This window comes from Maniola hyperantus, chromosome 26, assembly GCF_902806685.2.
Source record: "Maniola hyperantus chromosome 26, iAphHyp1.2, whole genome shotgun sequence".
NCBI classification, from domain to species: domain Eukaryota; kingdom Metazoa; phylum Arthropoda; class Insecta; order Lepidoptera; family Nymphalidae; genus Maniola; species Maniola hyperantus.
In genome coordinates, this window is record NC_048561.1 from 4,782,159 (window position 1) to 4,801,030 (window position 18,872).

General features: G+C 37.5%; 2 protein-coding genes and 1 long non-coding RNA gene across 4 annotated transcripts; 1 reads left to right on the forward strand and 2 right to left on the reverse strand.

Annotated features, from left to right (window-relative positions):
- The first annotated feature begins 3,857 nt into the window (after positions 1–3,857).
- On the forward strand, positions 3,858–5,789 carry LOC117994115 (general transcription factor II-I repeat domain-containing protein 2A-like). The gene is made up of 2 exons (XM_034981996.1): positions 3,858–3,954; positions 4,369–5,789. Exons 1-2 carry the CDS (start codon positions 3,858–3,860, stop codon positions 5,787–5,789), a joined length of 1,518 nt encoding a protein of 505 aa, XP_034837887.1.
- A 415-nt stretch (positions 5,790–6,204) lies between these two features.
- On the reverse strand, positions 6,205–15,548 carry LOC138404219 (uncharacterized). Its single transcript, XR_011238243.1, has 2 exons — positions 15,345–15,548; positions 6,205–8,886 (listed from the first exon to the last, which is right to left on the reverse strand). It is a non-coding gene; the product is annotated as an uncharacterized lncRNA (long non-coding RNA).
- Positions 12,090–14,779, reverse strand: LOC117994148 (uncharacterized). Of its 2 annotated transcripts, XM_069507624.1 has the most exons (3): positions 14,202–14,779; positions 12,826–13,602; positions 12,090–12,471 (listed from the first exon to the last, which is right to left on the reverse strand). In XM_069507624.1, exons 1-2 carry the CDS (start codon positions 14,655–14,657, stop codon positions 12,829–12,831), a joined length of 1,230 nt encoding a protein of 409 aa, XP_069363725.1. In that variant the 5' UTR covers positions 14,658–14,779; the 3' UTR covers positions 12,090–12,471; positions 12,826–12,828. The 2 variants fall into 2 exon arrangements, with proteins under 2 accessions (XP_069363725.1, XP_034837923.1); XM_034982032.2 differs by lacking the exon at positions 12,090–12,471 and having other exon boundaries at positions 12,692–13,602.
- Positions 15,549–18,872: the final 3,324 nt, after the last annotated feature.

The window sequence follows — 18,872 nt, forward strand, 5'->3', positions numbered from 1 at the left end:
GGGACATAGTAAAAAATACAAGTTGCTTCAATGGAAACCGATCGTGAACTGCGTCTATCGCGAAAGGCGAGAGCGGTCGGCGGGTGGACAGCTGGCTGTCTGCTAGCTGTCGCCGCGTCGACTGCTAGGGGCCAGCTAGCTGTCGCCGCGTGGACTGCGAGCAGTCGTCTTAGTTTAGGGCGGTGTTGGGTGGGAGCGGTGTTGGAGCAGAGTCGTTTAAATGTGCTATGACCTTTACCCCGGGACCCGCTAGGGTCCGCGTGGACGACCCGACTGTGTACATTACGCACTTCCACTCTACGGCTCGAGGCGAGCGGACTTCCGTCCGCCTAACAAGAAAAAGGTGTTTTACTGTCTCTGATCAACCGATCCACCACAAACCTTATATGTGCTTTCGGATCTCAATATTTAAAAACTCACAGAGAAAAACATTTCGTTAACGTAGTGTCTAGAAAAATGAGAGAGCTTGCAAAATTATTACTAGAATTAAAAAAGATTGATCCATCCATTAATGACTTCTTTTCTGCCTTAAGACCAATTCATTATGATATCATTGTACAAGCAACCAAAATACTGGAAAATTATGACATAGAAAAAGATAGATATGAGACACCTACGTTCGCAATGAATCTGTCCACCACCTTGAAACAATGCTGCAATATTGCAATAATGTGTGCATTAAAAAAGCAAGGGCCTTACACGGAAGTAGATACTGGCAAAATAGAAGCCGACTTAAAAACTTTGATTCAACTTATTGAATCAAATTGGAAATATGATGTGTCTACACAAGCTGCAACAGATTTAAACAAGAAAAAGTGGAATAAGATAACTATTGTGCCTTTAGCAAATGCTTTAAAAATTCTTAAAGAATACCTAAATAAAAAATCCTTGGATGCTGCTATAAAAATTAAAGAAGGCTTACAAACTACTGAAACATATACACAACTTTTAGAGACTGTGTATTGTAGGGTTTTATTATTAAATAGGCGCAGGCCTGGAGAACTTCAAAGAATTACAGTGCACGATTATTTAGAAAGCGACAATAATGATAAAAATAAGTATGAAGAGTTTGATCGTGCGCTTACTGCCTCAGAAAGAATTCTGGTAAAGAAATTTAAACGTGCTGTCATTAGAGGTAAACGCGGCCGCGGAGTACTAGTTCTGTTTAATAAAGAAGTTCAAAAAAAAAAAAAAAGATGATATTAAATTATTACTATCGATTAGGCATTTTTTTTTTGCTTCGACACCAAATCAATTTTTGTTTGGTAATCCCGGGTATAACAATACAATTTATGGCTACAAAGTTTTGGAAAAGCATGCCAAATTATCAAGGGCGAAACAGCCTAAAGCAATATCCTCTACAAGGCTAAGAAAACATTTAGCCACCTTATCACAAATTTTTAGCATGTCTGAAAATGATATGGAGCAGCTGGCTACATTTATGGGCCATACTAATGGAGTACTGGCTACATTTATGGGCCATACTAATGGAGTACATAAAAAGTCTAACAGGTTGCCAGATGACGTATACCAAACTGCTAAGATATCAAAGCTTCTCATTCTTATGGAAGATGGAAAAGCAGACGCTTACAACGCTTACCGCAGGGTGGTCGTTTGTAAAGACGCAAGAAGTCCTTCGCGATTTATTATATATTATATATAAATGCCATGGTACTGAGGCTAGCTTTCGAGCTCATCGAAAGAACCTTGCTTCCATACAAGGCAACTGAACGCTTCGTAGCGAAAAAGGATAGTCAGCCGATGCCTCGATAACATGGATTAAGGCTGGACACCAGCGTAGGGATCCCTCCTGCCTTAAGGTTCGTCGGTCGGTATAAAGTGATGGCCAAAACTGGCTAAATACGCATGTCAACTGATCTTCCTCACTACCAGGTCGTGCTAAACTAGCTGATCTTCGTCCTCAAGGGACACTTTGAGAAGTCGAATGAGTCAAAATAGTAAAATCAATTGGAATAAGTTTCATGAGTAAACTCGCGAAAACCTGGTAGAAGGTCGAGACGTCCATGTGTCCACCCAACGGAATGTGCCTCGCAAATTAAATTTGCCATACGTGAAATGACATATGATTCCAAATGCCAACAGTGTCTCCAAGTTCGGCCTAGCTATTTTGTTAAATTTCCTCCCTATATAGCCGATCACCGTACCAGCACAATAGGAACTGGAAGGATGCATTTGAATGTAATTTACTTGAGAAGTTTTGGTAAAAAAAAGCAATTTCGTACACCAAAAATCGTGCAATCGCCTTGCGCTATCTAATGATGTTCTCTACTACCTATTTATACGAGCAAGGGTTTTCTGCTTTGTTATTAATTGCGAGTAGAAACAAAGCAAGGAATCGATTGAAAGTAGGCGATTTGCGCGTGGCTTTGAGTAATGATACTAGTCCTAGGATTACTGAACTTGTGCTGAAGATGCAAGCTCAAAAATCACATTGATTGAAAAAAAATTTAAATTCTAGTTTTTGAGTAAAGTTTATGTTCGGATTGATTCAGTTTAGTTTTCTTGTACATCGTGGTCCCTGCTAACAATAAAGAGATCGAAGTGGTCCCTGGCCAAGAAAAGGTTGGGAACCACTGGTCTAGTGGAAACAGACAATGGCACCGATTCTAAGCACAACCTAATTTTAGAGTATTCGCACCCTCTTCTTACTATTGTGATATGAAAAGGACAGAAGCAGTTTGACATTTATAAATTTAATTTTTAGATGGTAAAACCCGTGATTTTAGCACGCACTCGCGAACCTACTGTTTAAATTTGTATTGTGCACTAAAATTTAGACTCTTTAAATGTGAAAGTCATGTTCCGTTCCTTTTTTAGCATTAGTAAAATGAAAAGGATGCAGATACTCTAAATTTAGTATAGAGAGAGACTAGAGAATCGGGGCCATTATCTTTATAATTTTTTTTTTATGATTGCGAAATAGAATTGCGCTTGATGGCAAGTTAAAGACACTTAGAAAGAATAAGGAAGTCAGAATACCTAATTCTTCCTAATTCTGTAGTATCTGGATCATAAACATGACTTTTATTTACCACCCTTTTCCCTCCCAACTAGCCGTAGGTTTGTCTAGTGGAAACAGACTATATCTTTATATTTCTTTTTTAATGATTGCGAAAGAGGCTTGTGCTTGATGGCAAGTTAAATACACTTAGAAAGAATAAGGAAGTCAGAATGCCTTATCCTTCCTAATTCTGTAGACCTTTATTTACCACCCTTTTCCCTCCAACTAGCCGTAGGTTTGTCTAGTGGAAACAGAGGAAACAGACTATATCTTTATAATTTTATTGTATGATTGCGAAATAGGCTTGCGCTTGATGGCAAGTTAAATACACTTAGAAAGAATAAGGAAGTCAGAATGCCTTATTCTTCCTAATTCTGTAGTATCTGGATCATAAACATGACCTTTATTTACCACCCTTTTCCCTCCAACTAGCCGTAGGTCTGTCTAGTGCAGGGATGGCGAACCAATGGCACGCGTGCCATTGCTGGCACGCGACGAAATAATTTCGGCACGTCACTGATTACGAGTTTAAAGAAAAAAGTATAAATTATGATTATGATGTAGCATAATACCTATGAATCTTTGAAAAGCAAACGCGCGCGAGCGTTCGGGTCCGGTGCGCGGGGTGGAGGCGGGGCGTAGTTGCTATGCTAGCGCGGGGAATGCGGCGGTGGCGCGGGGCGCGGGAACGCAGCGCGGGGGCTTGACTTGAGTAAATAATAACAAACGAGGCGCAGTGCCCGCGCAAATTGTTTGTTTACGCAAAAAATAGTTGAATTTCATTGTGAAAGTGAACTTTAAAGTTTATTTAAGTTATTATTTGCTGTAATTTAATATGGCTAGTTCAGCAAAGAAACTAAAAGTGCAAAATAGCAAGGATACTAGAGAATTTCAGACTTGGTGGACTGATAAATTCGGCGTGATTAATAAAGGTGACAAAGCAGTGTGTGTTTTATGTTCTGGCACCATGGTATGTAGAACATCTTCCGTTAAACGGCATTTTGAAACAAATCACAAATCCATTTGTCAAAAAAGCGAAGCAGAGCAAAAGGAATTAATTGCGAGTGCTTTGAAAGACAGAAACAAACAGTCAACATCAATAAATAAATTTGTTGGCAAAAATTGTCATACAAGTGCGGCAAGTTACACGGCTGCAAATGTCATTGCTCGGCATAGTAAACCCTTTCAAGAAGGCGAGTTTTTAAAGGAAGCCTGGTTAGCATGCGCGCCTTCTCTTTTTGCTGATTTCGAGAATAAAAATAAGATAATTCAGCGCATCAAAGATACTCCTTTGTCCAGAAACACAATAAAGGAAAGAATCTTAAAATTGGCTGAAAATGTTACAGAGCAACAAAAGCTTGACATTCACTCTGCTTCATTTATATCGCTATGCCTCGACGAAAGCACTGACGTCACAAAATCTGCACGTTTAGCTGTTTTTGCTCGATACTGCGTAGGAAACGTCATTAAGGAGGAATTAATTGCGATAAAATCGTTACCAACAACTACAAAGGGCGCAGATATTTGTACGGCAGTTAAAAATTCGATAGTTGAAAAAGAAATTGATATAAAAAAAGTTGTTTCTGTAACAACTGATGGTGCTCCGAGTATGGTGGGTAAAAAAATTGGTTTCATAAGTTTATTTCAAACTGAAGTAGGACATTCGATTCTTGAATTCCACTGCATCATTCACCAACAAGCCTTATGCGCTAAGAGCGGTTTAACATCTCTTGATAATGTTATGGCAGTAGTTACGAAAATAGTCAACCTCATCTCTGCTCAGGCTTTAAACAAGCGAAAGTTCGACGCTTTGTTGGATGAAGTCAACTCCGTGTATAATGGCTTACTCATGTATAATAATGTTCGGTGGCTGAGTCGTGGGTCTGTACTTGAAAGATTTGTTGAATGCTTGGAAGAAATCAGACTGTTTCTGCAAAATGAGGGAAAAATTGAACAATACCCACAGCTTTTGGACGTCATGTGGCTTTCAAAATTGATGTTTTTTACAGACATATGCCAACACTTAAATACGTTAAATGTGAAGCTTCAAGGCACAAACAAAACAATAATCGTCATGATCGATCTCATTCGCGCCTTTGAGGCTAAACTGCAAGTTTTCAGAAACGATATTATCGCAAAAAACTACAAGTATTTTCCATACTTGAAAAAATATATCAATGAATCTGATATACATGAGACAACAAATGCAGAAAATATTACTGAGGAATTTATCTCTGTGATTGATTCTTCAATTAAGGAATTTTCAACAAGATTTTCTCAGTTCAAAGAATTATCAGAAACGGTCAAGTTTATTATGTACCCAGATGTAACGACCTTTCATACACTGAACTTCTCCCAGTTCGATTGGTTGGAAATTGAAGATTTTGAAATGCAGCTGATTGATTTCCAATCTAGTTCAATTTGGATACAAAAATTCATAGACATGAGAAAAGAATTAGAGTTAATTGAAACAGAAAGATTGACCAGTAATATAAGTAAAGATGGCAATAATAAAATTTTAGAAACCTGGAATGCGTTGCCAGAAACATTTAATTGTTTAAAGAAGCTGGCTCACGCTATTCTAACTGTATTTTCATCAACATATGCCTGCGAGTCATTGTTTTCAGAGATGAATAACATCAAAGACTCTGTTAGAAATAGACTGACTGATGAATCAAGTTCAGCATGCATTCTGCTAAAAGTAACATCGTACAACCCTAATATAAGTCAATTATCGTCCAATCTGCAACAACAGAAGTCGCACTAATTTTTAATTGCTCTTGTAATTGTATTTTTGGTAAATATAGAGCTTTGAGTTGATATTGTTTTTTTACATTATTTTTCCACTGATCACAAAGTCAAGAATATTTGATGGCACGGCTGCGACGTCATTAAATATTATTCCAGAAAATTGGCACGTATACGCATAAAGGTTCGCCATCCCTGGTCTAGTGGAAACAGACTATATCTTTATAATTTTTTTTTATGATTGCAAAATAGGCTTGGGCTTGATGGCAAGTTAAATACACTTAGAAAGAATAAGGAAGTCAGAATGCCTTATTCTTCCTAATTCTGTAGTATCTGGATCATAAACATGACCTTTATTTACCACCCTTTTTCCTCCAACTAGCCGTAGGTCTGTCGAGTGGAAACAGACTATATCTTTATAATTTTTTTTATGATTGATTGCGAAAGAGGCTTGCGCTTGATGGCAAGTTAAAGACACTTAGAAAGAATAAGGAAGTCAGAATGCCTTATTCTTCCTAATTCTGTAGACCTTTATTTACCACCCTTTTCCCTCCAACTAGCCGTAGGTCTGTCGAGTGGAAACAGACTATATCTTTATAATTTTTTTTATGAGTGATTGCGAAAGAGGCTTGCGCTTGATGGCAAGTTAAAGACACTTAGAAAGAATAAGGAAGTCAGAATGCCTTATTCTTCCTAATTCTGTAGACCTTTATTTACCACCCTTTTCCCTCCAACTAGCCGTAGGTCTGTCGAGTGGAAACAGACTATATCTTTATAATTTTTTTTATGATTGCGAAATAGGCTTGCGCTTGATGGCAAGTTAAAGACACAAAGAATAAGGAAGTCAGAATGCCTTATTCTTCCTAATTTTTAATTTTTTTTTTAATATTTTGCATGTGAAACATGATTGTTATAATTATTTTCCCTCCCACTAGGGCTACGTGAGTTAAAAGACATATCCATCCAGATTAAAAAACACCATCAAACAAATCACGAAACCGCTGGACACAAGCCTCACAACTATGTGGAGTGAGGAATTTCCCAGCAGACCTAAATGTCCAACTGTGGACATCTTTTGATATGACAACTGGAAATCACATAGCAGTTGGATACAAGCCTTTCAAAGCCAAAGTTTTTATAGCCATATAATGTGGAATCAATACAAGACATCAATGTCCAGCAGTGGACATCATCAGTTGAGATTATGACAGCTGGCAACCAGATGGCAAGAGTACAAGACTTTCTAGGCAGAAATTTTATAGCCATCTAAAGTGGAATCAATACAAGACATTAATGTCCAGCAGTGGAAATCTATCAGTTGATTATGACAGCTGGCAACCAGATGGCAAGAGTACAAGACTTTCTAGGATGAAAATTTTACAGGCATCTAGTGAAATTCCCCATAAGACACCAATCTCCAGCAGTGGACCATCTATCAGTTGAGATTATGACAACTGGCCATGTAAATGGCAGTCCAGAACAAGCTTTCTAGGCCTGATGTCTAGAAGTTTATGACTATGGGTCAAGACAACTGCTGGTTGCTTGTTTTCTAGGCCTGACTATGATGGACGTCTAGAATTATATGACTATGGGTCAAGACAACAGCTGGTTGCTTAAAGTCTAGGACTATTTAGACTGCAATTTGCTTAGCCTCTTCTCTGTTTTATATTCTGTACGGGAGCTGTTGATATGTGCTTAGCCGTTACAATAGGGAGATCTTTCTCCATAATGTTGTTATATCTGGGGTTCAGTAGTATTTCTTGAGTTGATTTTCTCAGGACTTGTTATATCCAGGAGCCCATATGGTTCAATTGTTATATCTTGGAACTTGTAATAGTGCTTCATAAAGAAACTTTGCTAGCCCAATTAAAGATGTATGGTGCATGAAGACCCTGCAGCATGATGATGACTAGTTAGTGCATTGTACATTACTTCATTGTATAATTGATTTTAGTTCAGTCGTATTTCTTGAGTTGTTTTCTCAGGACTTGTTATATCCAGGGGTCCAGCTGGTGTAATTGTTGTATCTTGGATCTTGTAAATACAGTGCTCCATGAAGAAACTTCATTAGAACATTTGAAGATGTATGGAGATTTAGGACCTTTTAGTTAGTCTTTGGGGACATGAAAAGAGCCTTCCCGCGTAGTTTTATACCGATCACAAGCACCCGGCGTCCCTGGAAGCAGCACTATTCAAACAAAATCAGTAGGCTGATTAATCTTTTCACCACAATTGCCACCTTAAAAAGCCCATATTTAAGGCGACCGTCGACTCGAGAAGAAGAAAGTTATTCTTTTGAGCTATGCAGGTTCATGGATGTCCTGTATTTATTTGACCGTCTCCAATCCATAGTCATGTTATCTGCTTATAACCCTTATCATATATATTATTAGATCTTATCTTATTCAGCTGAGATTATTATCTATGTTTTCATTCATATCCAGCAGTACAAATTACTATCAGCTGACACAACCACTGATCTATCAAGATGAAATGACGACTGGATTGCAAAGCAGCAATTTGGTTAATCTGCACATGACCTGCGTGGTAGACTATGGCCAAAACCCTTCTCACTCTGAGAGGAGACCCGTGCTCTGTAGTGAGCCGGTGATGGGTTGATCATGAGGATGAATTTGGTTAATCTCTTCAGTGTTCTCTCAGTAGGTCGATTCCGAAAAACTTGCATCAATCATTATTACAGTCAATACAAAATTGTTGTGATTAGCTGAATTTATGGTATTCTTGTTGCAACAATGCATTGTAGCCAATAGAGAGCGAGCGTCAACTAATTAGAGATGATAGCGATCGTGACATTGTAGCTTTCATTCTACTGCAATCGAGCTGCTGTGAGTCAATTTCGTAAAACCAGCACAATCATTATTACATTATCATTTGTAGTGATTCAATGACTGCTTCAAGTGTTGTTTGCAGCATCAAATATCAGCTTTTTCAACATCACACTGTGTGTATATTTAGTAGATATTACTGTCAGTTTATCAACAAACACCATTTTTATGGACGTAATCAGCATTTACAAAGGTACCTTGGTTTTGAATTCTGAGATGTGTCCAGTCCAGAAGCTTGCGAGTTTAGAGGAGACTGCAATTCCAACAGTTCTGTAAACAAAAATTTTAAGTAATTATAAAATTTGCCTAGAAAACACTAGTAGGTAAATAGTTATCTACCATCAGTACTCTTATTATAAATGCGAAAGTGCGTTTGTTTCTTGGTTTGTCCGTCAATCACGTCACAACTGTGCAACAGATTGACGTGATTTTTTTGCATAAAGACCTGGAGAGTGACATAGACTACTTTTATCCCGGAAAATCAAAGAGTTCCCACGGGATTTTAAAAACCTCCACTTTTTAAAATTCCACGCGGACAAAGTCACGGGCATCAGCTAGTATTTTATATTTTATTGTGTTTTACCTACACTTCAAGAAAATTTCTCAATAATTCTATCACAGGAGACGCGGCCGGGTTTGATTCCTGCCAATCCGCAAATTTGTGATATGTATTTAAAATTATTTAGTTATCTACCATTCTGTTTCAAAGAAAAACAACCGGCAAAGTGCCAGTCAGACTCACGCATAGGGTTGCCAGATGTCCGGTTTTCGACCGGACAGTCCGTTTTTCTTTATGCTTGTCCAGTCAAGAAAATCTTGGTAAACCGGACAAAAGATTGTCCGGTTTTAGTAAAAATTACGAGTAGTTCATTCACCTGGCGCTTAAACCACTCTCGAACGCTTCGTTCGACGCGCCGCCCGCCACCCCCGACCCGCTCCCACGCACTTGTTTCACTTCAGTCGCTTAATAGTTACAAGTGAAAGTAGTCGCGCCCTAAAGTATTTTTAGCGACGCTTGCAGCGTGTTATTATTGTTATTATATTTTGTTTCCTGTGCTGTGTTTCATCGTTATCTTGTTTGTGTGTGGCTTTGTCAATCAAAATGGAAGACGAGGAAGCATCAACAAGTAAAGAAACTCCACCTAAAAAAGTAAGAAGGGTTTGCCACTATAATGTTGACTGGGAATCTCGATTTTCGTGGTTAAATAAATGTTACGAAGACAACACAAAAGGCTACTGCAAATTGTGTAAAAATAAGTTCACGGTGGCTTATGATGGCTTGAAAGCATTAACGCATCATGCTGCGTCAAAGAAGCACAAAGATTCAGAAAGTGCTGCAGCCATGTCTCAGCGAATGAGTTCTTTCTTTACACGAAAAGGCAGCGCACAAAGTGAAAAAGTTAGTATTGCCGAATTGACTGAAGTTTATCATGGTATCAAGCACCATATTTCGTATCTTGCTCAAGATTGCTCATTTAAAGTTTTAAAAAAAATAATTATAGATTCAGATATCGTAAAGCAAATGACAGGAGGACGCACTAAATGTACTGCTATCGCAAACCAAGTTTTATATCCATATTCGATGGAACTTGTGCAGGAGGATTTAAAGAATGAAGTTCCGTTTTCCATTGCTACCGATGCTTCTAATAAAGGAAACAGAAAGTTCTTTCCAGTTGCGATTCAATATTTCTCACCAAGAAACGGTATTTGTCATAAAATTTTGGACTTTTATGAAGACTCATTCGAAGATTCAAGATCTATTAAGGAACAATTATGTCAAGTCATGAATAATTCACAACTGTCGTGGAGTAGAGTAACAGCATATGGAGCAGATAATGCCTCTGTAAATTTTGGAGTTAATAATTCCGTTTTTCAAAAGCTAAAATCTGAAGAAAATAATGAAATTATAGCTGCTCACTGTAATGACCACATATTTCACAACTGCGCAAAAATCGCTTTGAAAGTAATGCCTGTTGATGTCGAAAATATAGTGATGAAAGTATTTGCAGAGTTTTCTTGTTCCGCGAAGAAACGAGAAGAGTTGAAGGCGTGCTTTGATTTCTTTGAGAGCGAATACAGAGAAGTTATACGACATGTTCCTACAAGATGGCTTAGTTTGTTTAAAGCTCTTGATAGGATGCTTTTGTCGTGGGGACCATTGAAAAGGTACTTCTTAGAACAAGGTTCTGATAATTGTCCTAGGGCTCTTTGGGCTATCTTGTCTGATCAAGTAGACGAAATTGCAAGTGAAACCACTCCTACTTACAATGAATTATATTTATATTTCACTCATAATTTTATGGCTTCTTTTCAAGAAATTTTACTTTTGTTAGAAAACGTACCACAGCAGCATTTCATTTGCACAATATAATGGTGAAATTCCGGGACAGTATTGCAAAGAAAATAAGTGACAAACATTTCGGAATGAAAGTTCATATGGCATTAAGACAAGGCTATCTTTCAGAAAATCAATCAAGAGAATTTACTAAAAACGCTCTAATAGTTTACCAAAGAGCACTAGCATATATAGAACAGTGGTATTCTTTTGAAAATAACAATTATAAGGCATTTAGTTGTTTAGATCTCGAATGCGGAAGATTTCCTACGCTGGATCAATTGATTGAGTTATGGTCATTGTCTCCATGGAAGCAGCAAAATCCCCCTGAAAACATTTATGAAGAACTGGCTGCACTTCAAAGTGTTTTCTCTTCACTTGAAGGAAACTCTATTAATATGTGGTGCAAGTTTTTTACCAACGAAGCAGCGCCTAATTTATTGAAAATAGTGCAGTATGTGTGTAGTATTCCCATATCTAATGCTTTTGTGGAACGAATCTTTAGCGTCATGGGAAATGTATGGACAGACGAAAGAAATCGTCTCGCCGTTAATACTGTGAAGAGTGAATTGTGCGTTTTCTTTAATATATCTGCTAGTTGCACTGAATTCAAAGATGCCATCTCAGACAATACATCTTTATTGAAAGCAGTGGCATCTAATACAAAATATATTAAAAAAGTTTAAGTAGATTTACCTACTGTTATTGGAAATAATGATTTTCTCTTCTCTTTTGATCGTTTTTTTTTCTTATTCAATGTAAATTTAGTTAAGATAGAAAGTTACCTTTTTAGGTAAGTTAATTTTATGTTAATAATATTAAAATTAAAAACTGGTCCGGTTTTTTTTTTTCAACACATCTGGCAACCCTACTCACGCACCGAGGGTTCTGTACTCGGGTATTATTGAGACATTTTGCACAATAAATCAAAAACTGTTATGAATAAAAATAAATAAAAATCTGTTTAGTACCTACAGGTAAAGCCTTTTCATATGTTACTTACTTGGTATTGAAAATTGAAAATACTAATTATTACTTCATGAACACATTTTAATTATTTTTTTGTTAACTATGTAACCACAAATTCGCAGTTTTCGGATTTTTTTCCATCTCCAGTATGTAAACTATGGGATAATGGTCGGTTCACATTATTCCAGTAGCATTCCAGTCCAGCATTCCAGTCCAGTGCTGGAATGCTACTGGAACAATGTGAACCTGCACTGGAATGTACCCATTCCAGTGATCAATCCAGTCCAGTGACTGGAATGACGGTCTATTTTTCATTCCAGCTCGCCCATTCCAGCGCCACTGGAATAGTGTGAACGGCCAATCCAGTGCTTGATTACACGTTTTACAGTGAACACGCATTGTTGTTTTTTGTGGAGTTCTATAGCTAATTCCTAACAATGAAATTAACTGAAAACCAAACTCTTCTGTTTGTTTCTTTGTATAGAGAACATGTGTGTCTGTGGGATATCACTTCAGAATTTTATAAACACAAAGGCATGCGCCAATCCGCCCTGCAAAAAATTTGTGAGGGTATGCAAATAGAAGGTTTTACTGTAGAAGATGTAAAAAATAAAATAAAAAGTATGCGATCTACATACTACCTTGAACTGGACAAGATTAAAAAATCCTCCACTTCTGGTGCTAGTGGTGATGTTTACCAGCCGAAGATAAAATGGTTCGCCGAGTTCAATTCATTTATAAGAAATGCAATGGTGAAAAGAAAAGTACAGGTTTGTTTGTTAAGAAATTAAATTATTCAGAATTTATTAATGAAATTATATAATTCTAAGATTATTTAGAATGAATGATAAATTGAAATGAATTTTCGTCTACAACCAGTGACTATAAAATTTACAGTTACCTACTTTTTAAAAAATCATATTATTTTGCCACGGTACTTTCCCTTCGTTCACAAAATAATTAGTATACTGTGTTCTTTTCTCTCTTGCACTTAACGATGAATGGTTACTGCCTTGCTGTGTGATACTGTTTAAACCGCGTACGTCAGTTCTCCACATACCTTCAATCAAACTGTGGGTATCAATATCATCGCGGTCAACAGAACAAGTAGTTAGATAAGCGCTCGACTTTTTTCGTAACCAGTTGTGTAGAGAACAAGCTGCAAATACAATGTGATCCACAGTATCTATCTTTGTCGAAATAGCCTTTTCGAAAACTCGAAATCGGTTTGCTAATATTCCAAAAGCATTTTCGACAATGCGTCTGGCACGTGATAATCTGTAATTAAATATTTTTTCTTCAAAACTTAAATTGGGCCCAGGATATGGTTTCATCATGTATGTTTTTAATGGAAAGGCAGCATCAGCTACAATTACCCCTCCTTCTGGTATAAAGCCGCTAGTTTCCAATTGATTATAGATAGAACAGTTTTTGAAAATACCACCATCAGATGCACTTCCATTTGCTCCTACGTTGATATAGGTAAAGCAATAATCGTGGTCTACAAGTGCCATTAAAACAATGCTATTATCTTTTTTATAATTAAAATTCACACTTCCATACTCCTTGGAGCCCGTAATTTTAATATGTTTTCCATCAATCGCTCCGTAGCAAAGGGGAAAGTTCCACTTATTCCGAAATCCTTTCTCGATTTGTCCCCATTCGAGTGGCGTACTTGGTACCTGTAATAAAATAATAATTTTATTTTCAGGAAAATACAGAATCTCAATCTAGAGTGCGGGCTGATGACGATCCCTCCGCTTTTGCACCAGAAACTCCTACACCAGAAACTCCTACACCGGAAACTCCTACACCGGAAACTTCTGCACCGGAACCACGAAAGAAGAAGTCTAGATTAACAGAGTTATCTGCAATTGTCAAAAACATGAAGGAGATCAAAAATGACTTCTCCAACTCAGAAAGAGAGGAAGATGAATTTGATATCTTTGGAAAATACATTGCAACGCAATTAAGAAAACTTTCCACAGAACAGGCTATCCTAGGCCAAGAAGAAATACAAAAAGTGGTAACAAAATGTAGACTGAACGATTTGAGATTTAGTAATACGAGTTATTCTCACATACTACAAGCGCCTGGTCCAAGTTCTAATACATTTTCAATGAGTCCAGCATCTACTACAGACACCCAAGCCACTGATGATTCACTTAATTTATTGTGTGAAGATACAGAATACGCCAATATTATTATGAATGCTTTCAATCAAGCTTAAATGTGAAATAGTGTTAAGTATGAGGAAATTATAATAAAGAAAATTAGTTACCTTGATGTGATCTTTTAATGCCCTTTTTATTTCTTGACAAACTTCTGATATGATTTGCGATATAGATGATTTTGGCAACCGAAACAGATGACTGAGGCTTCTGTAACTATTTCCAGTAGATAAAAAGGATAGAGTGACTTCTAGTTTTAATTTTGCAGGTATGGCATCTCTTAATAATGTATCGTTACGTTGAATATTGTTTGAAATTAATGATAACAACTCCTCAAAATTTTCTGCTGTCATTCTCATTGCCAATCTATATTCATAGGCATCTTCTGATTTCAGCTGTTGCAAAAGCATTGTTGAGCCTCCTTTTACATTTCTTTCGCTTATCCAGTTTCTCACCCAAATCCGCTTTTTTCTTTTTAGTTCTTCTTCAACTACATCAGTTACTTCTTCTAACAGTAATAATTGAACAGTTTTAAAACAATTTCTAAACTCCTTTCTTGAAAGCATTGTCACTATAGTGTTACCGATCTAACAGCTTTTGAATGACTGGAATAATGTGGACGATATAATCCAGTCCAGCACTGGACTGGATTAACTCGCTGGATTACTGGACTGGAATAATGTGAACTGACCATAAAGACGCGACACTGACAGAGAGAATAGGTACGCGACAGGTCGTGATGGCAATCGGGATGGGAAGTGAACGCCCTGAACACTCTCAGGCCCCGCGCTAACACGATGCGGGCGAGCGCGAGTAACGTGCGGATGTACGGGGCATCCCCTCACCTCATACCCCGATTGCCATCTCGACTTGTCGCGCACTATACTTAAGTACTTTAAATATCTCCCAGAGTTCCCACGTGATTTCTAAAATCCTAAATCCAGGCGGACGAAGTCGCGTGCATCAGCTAGCTATTAATTATGAGAAAATTTGTTTGCCTGTGTAAATTTTCCACGGCCGGACATCTTAAGTCTAAGCCAGCCAGATCAAGAGAAGACATTTTGATTTTGATCTAAATTAACTAGAACATGAGTGACTCGTTAATCAAAGTTCAGACAGCTCAAACCGCAGTGTCTAGAAACTGCAAATATTGTTTACAACATTCCCAAAAGGTTTTCTACATATAGCAGAAGGCAAAAACCAGAAAGAGCTTCATAAAATTTTCAAGAGCATAATAATTTCTTCAAACTTACCATATTGTTTTAATTTCAGCGTCCACGATAAAATACTTAAAACTCCCAATAATTAATATGATTTTTCCATCTAAATTCTACACTTGCGCTACAATATAAAATTACTTGGGCGCCGCAAGATTCCAAATGCAATAACAAAATGAAAATGGCCGATGCACATGTAGGTACCTACGACGCGGGACGCCAGCGTCGCCAGCCGACGCAGCGGCGCCACCAGAAAAACAAGTTAGCCAACATAAACATCTATTTGCACAAGATTTGCACCAGGAATCATGATTTGCATCAGTGTTACCATGCTTACGATTTTGGTTTCACTCTAGTTTCTGTAGGAATTTGTCCTAAATTACCTTAAAAAAAGGTTGGTTTTAGTTTTAGGGGCATAAAAATATTAGGAACAACATCATTTCACGTTTTTAATACCTATGATTTTCCGTGCCTTAGTCTTGATCTTATTATTAAGAAAATCTTTTTGTACTCATGATTTTATTCCATTTACTAAATATTCTCAATCTCATAATATTATGAAAAACGAATGATTATCATAATTACGATGTATTATTCTACCCTTTGTCAGTCCTTTGATAAATTTAAAAAATACAAGTACCTATACTAGATGATGCCCGCGACTTCATCCGCGCGGATTTAGGTTTTTAAAAATCGTATGGGAACTCTTCAGTTTTTCGGGATAAAAAGAAGCCAATGTCCTTCCCCGGGATGCAAGCTATCTTTGTAACTAATTCCGTCAAAGTCGGTTGAACGGTTGAGTCGTGAAAAGCTAGCAGACAGACTGACACACTTTCGCATTTATAATATTAGTATGGAAGAATGGATTAGGTAGGTATAATACTAAGTGGGGTCACATTTGCACATGAAATTCAATTGTTCCATTTACCGCAAATCAATAAAACATAAAAAGCCCTAAGCCGTACCAAATATTAGTCGTTTAACCCTAGAATAAGGCGAATTCTAAAAAAGTGGACTCACTACACTATGGTTGAAACAGGAAACGGCAGTGCACTGTGCAGCGTAGACTAAGTAAAAAATCTAGACAAAGGAACGTTTCCTTTCTCATTCACACTAAAAAGAGTGCACAGATAAAGTTACTAATGTGATAAACAGAGACGCAGCTAACCTATTTTTGTCCCTTATTGTGTAACTGGTTTTTACAAGGACTACAACTTTAGTTGCAAAACAAATTTTGAGAATTCGTGGCGTCATTGTATTTCACATATTGTTGATCGGTTATTCAAATATTGACTACTAAACAATGGTAATTGTCGTATTATATTCATCGTTACGTCATGCTATCGCTATCTCTGACGTGGTTACACAGTACTTTAGTCTAGCTTTTTTACTCAGTCTACGACTGTGCAGTGATGGTCTATGGTGCAGTGCAAGTATAGAGCACAATGTAGGTACTCTGTGGCATAGAATTTGAATTGGTTTCGTGCATAGAGTATAGTACCTACCTTATACAGTGCGACACAGATATGTCCAGATTTGCAACTAGCGTGGCCCCCTCAGTCCCTCTCGCTCAAGCAGATTTTCTAACTTGTGAAATGTAATTCCTTCTACACTTCACGTTGTTTGTCAAATACTCACGTACAAATACATTTTGACAAACAAAAAAAGTGGCCACGGTGATAAGGACAAAGCATAATCATTTTGTCACGTTCTAACAAGAGCTTAAATGCATTCAGCTATCTCGCTCTAACAGTAAGTGTCACAATAGGGCTACTTCTAACAGTCCTTATTCTGAGCAGTGCGACAAGGCTCTCTTGGCACTAGATTCACTAGAATGACATTGACAGGGGGGCGCTGTTGGAGAACAAAGGCTTAGAATCTATACTAATAAATAAAATAAAATAAAAAATCTTTTTTATTCAAAAAAACTTTTACGAGTACTTTCGAATCGTCGGATGCATCTACCACTGGTTCGGAATGCCTTTCCTACCGAGAAGAACCAGCAAGAAACTCGGAATTGAAGTGTCTGTCTGTAATATCGAAATAACTACCTCATATTAAGCTCATGAACTGGTTACTGGTTTTTTGAACTGTACCATAACTGAATCACACTTTTAAAAATTTTTGTCTGTCTGTCTGTCTGTCTATCTGTTTGAACGGGCTAATCTTTGGAATGGATGGACCTATTTCGACTGGACTTTCACAGACAAGTCAGTTAACCATGGAGTAACATAGGCTACTTTTTCAACTGACTTTCAAAGAAGGAGTTGTGTTTTTTTTTTCTACCTATGTGCACCGAAATCGAATATTACTGAACCGATTTGCGTAGTTTCTTTTTTAATCGATAGAAAAACTTTGCAACATTGTTCCATAAAAAATTGGATTCCAACTCCTCAACCTGATGCTGCAGGGGACCAGTGGCCCTACCGCGGTTGTTTGACAGCTACAATGTCACGATCGCAATCATCTCTGATTGGTTAATGCTCGCTCACTATTGGCCACAATGCATTGTTGCAACAAGAATCGCACAAATTCAGCCAATCAGAACAATTGAGATTGTAATAATGATTGATGCAGGTTTTAGACAATCGCCCTACTGATCACCTAAACTGATGGAATTTAGAAACTGTCGGTTATAAATTGATATTGGAGGTACCTACCAAGTGAAGACTATCGTTGAACTCGAGGACCCAACTCCTCATTCCTGATGCTCTAAGGAACCACATTCTTAAAACACGCTGATGCCACTTAAAGAATTATGCGTTTAAATGTTTTTACGAAATTTAGTACTCAGATATCTTGTATCTCGGGAACGAGCTAACACGGATACGCTACTTTTTGTCCTGGAAAATCAAAAATTCCGACGCGATTTTTAAAATCTTAATCCACGCGGGCGAAGCCGCGGGCATCAGCTAGTATTCAAATAATAACAAAGGGGACACTTGACGGCAACGTTAGTTCCGATTTTCGCCACGCGCCAAGATAGCCTTGTCGCACTGTACACTGTGCAAGTGTGCAAGTATTAATATGTAGGTACTCTGTCTGTGGCATATTATTAAATATTATGTATACTCTTTGGTTTGGTCGTAGATAGAATAATAGGTAGATTTAAGTACTGTGTAACCGCGTATGAGATAGCGATAGCACGACGTAACGATGAATAACACGACAATAATTACCATTGTTTAGTAGTCAATATTTGTATTAACCGATCAACAACATTTGTATTAAACGTTTTTTATGTGAAAACAAGTAAATAACTCATGAGAAATACAATTACGCCACGAATTCTCAAAGTTTGTTTTGCAACTTCTTGTATGTATTCTTGAAAAAAACCAGTTATACGATAAGGGACAAAAAATAGGTTAGCTGCGTCTCTGTTTATCACATTAGTTACTTTATCTGTGCTCTTTTAAGTGTGAATGAGAAAGCAAACGTTCCTGCATCTACCTTTATTACTCTAACTACGGGTTTGGTCGAAAAATGCAAATCATGTAGGCTCAAAAAGGCTAGAACCCAGAGCCGTAAAACCAGTTAAAAAAATGCAAATCATACACACGTAAA

Coding starts and splice junctions, on each gene's coding strand:
- LOC117994115 (XM_034981996.1), top strand. CDS start 3,858: ATGGCTAGTTCAGCAAAGAAACTAAAAGTGCAAAATAGCAAGGATACT. Junction 3,955..4,368: donor ATTCGGCGTGATTAATAAAG/GTGACAAAGCAG, acceptor AAAATGTTACAG/AGCAACAAAAGCTTGACATT.
- LOC117994148 (XM_069507624.1), bottom strand. CDS start 14,657: ATGCTTTCAAGAAAGGAGTTTAGAAATTGTTTTAAAACTGTTCAATTA. Junction 13,603..14,201: donor CATTAAAAGATCACATCAAG/GTAACTAATTTT, acceptor ATTTTATTACAG/GTACCAAGTACGCCACTCGA.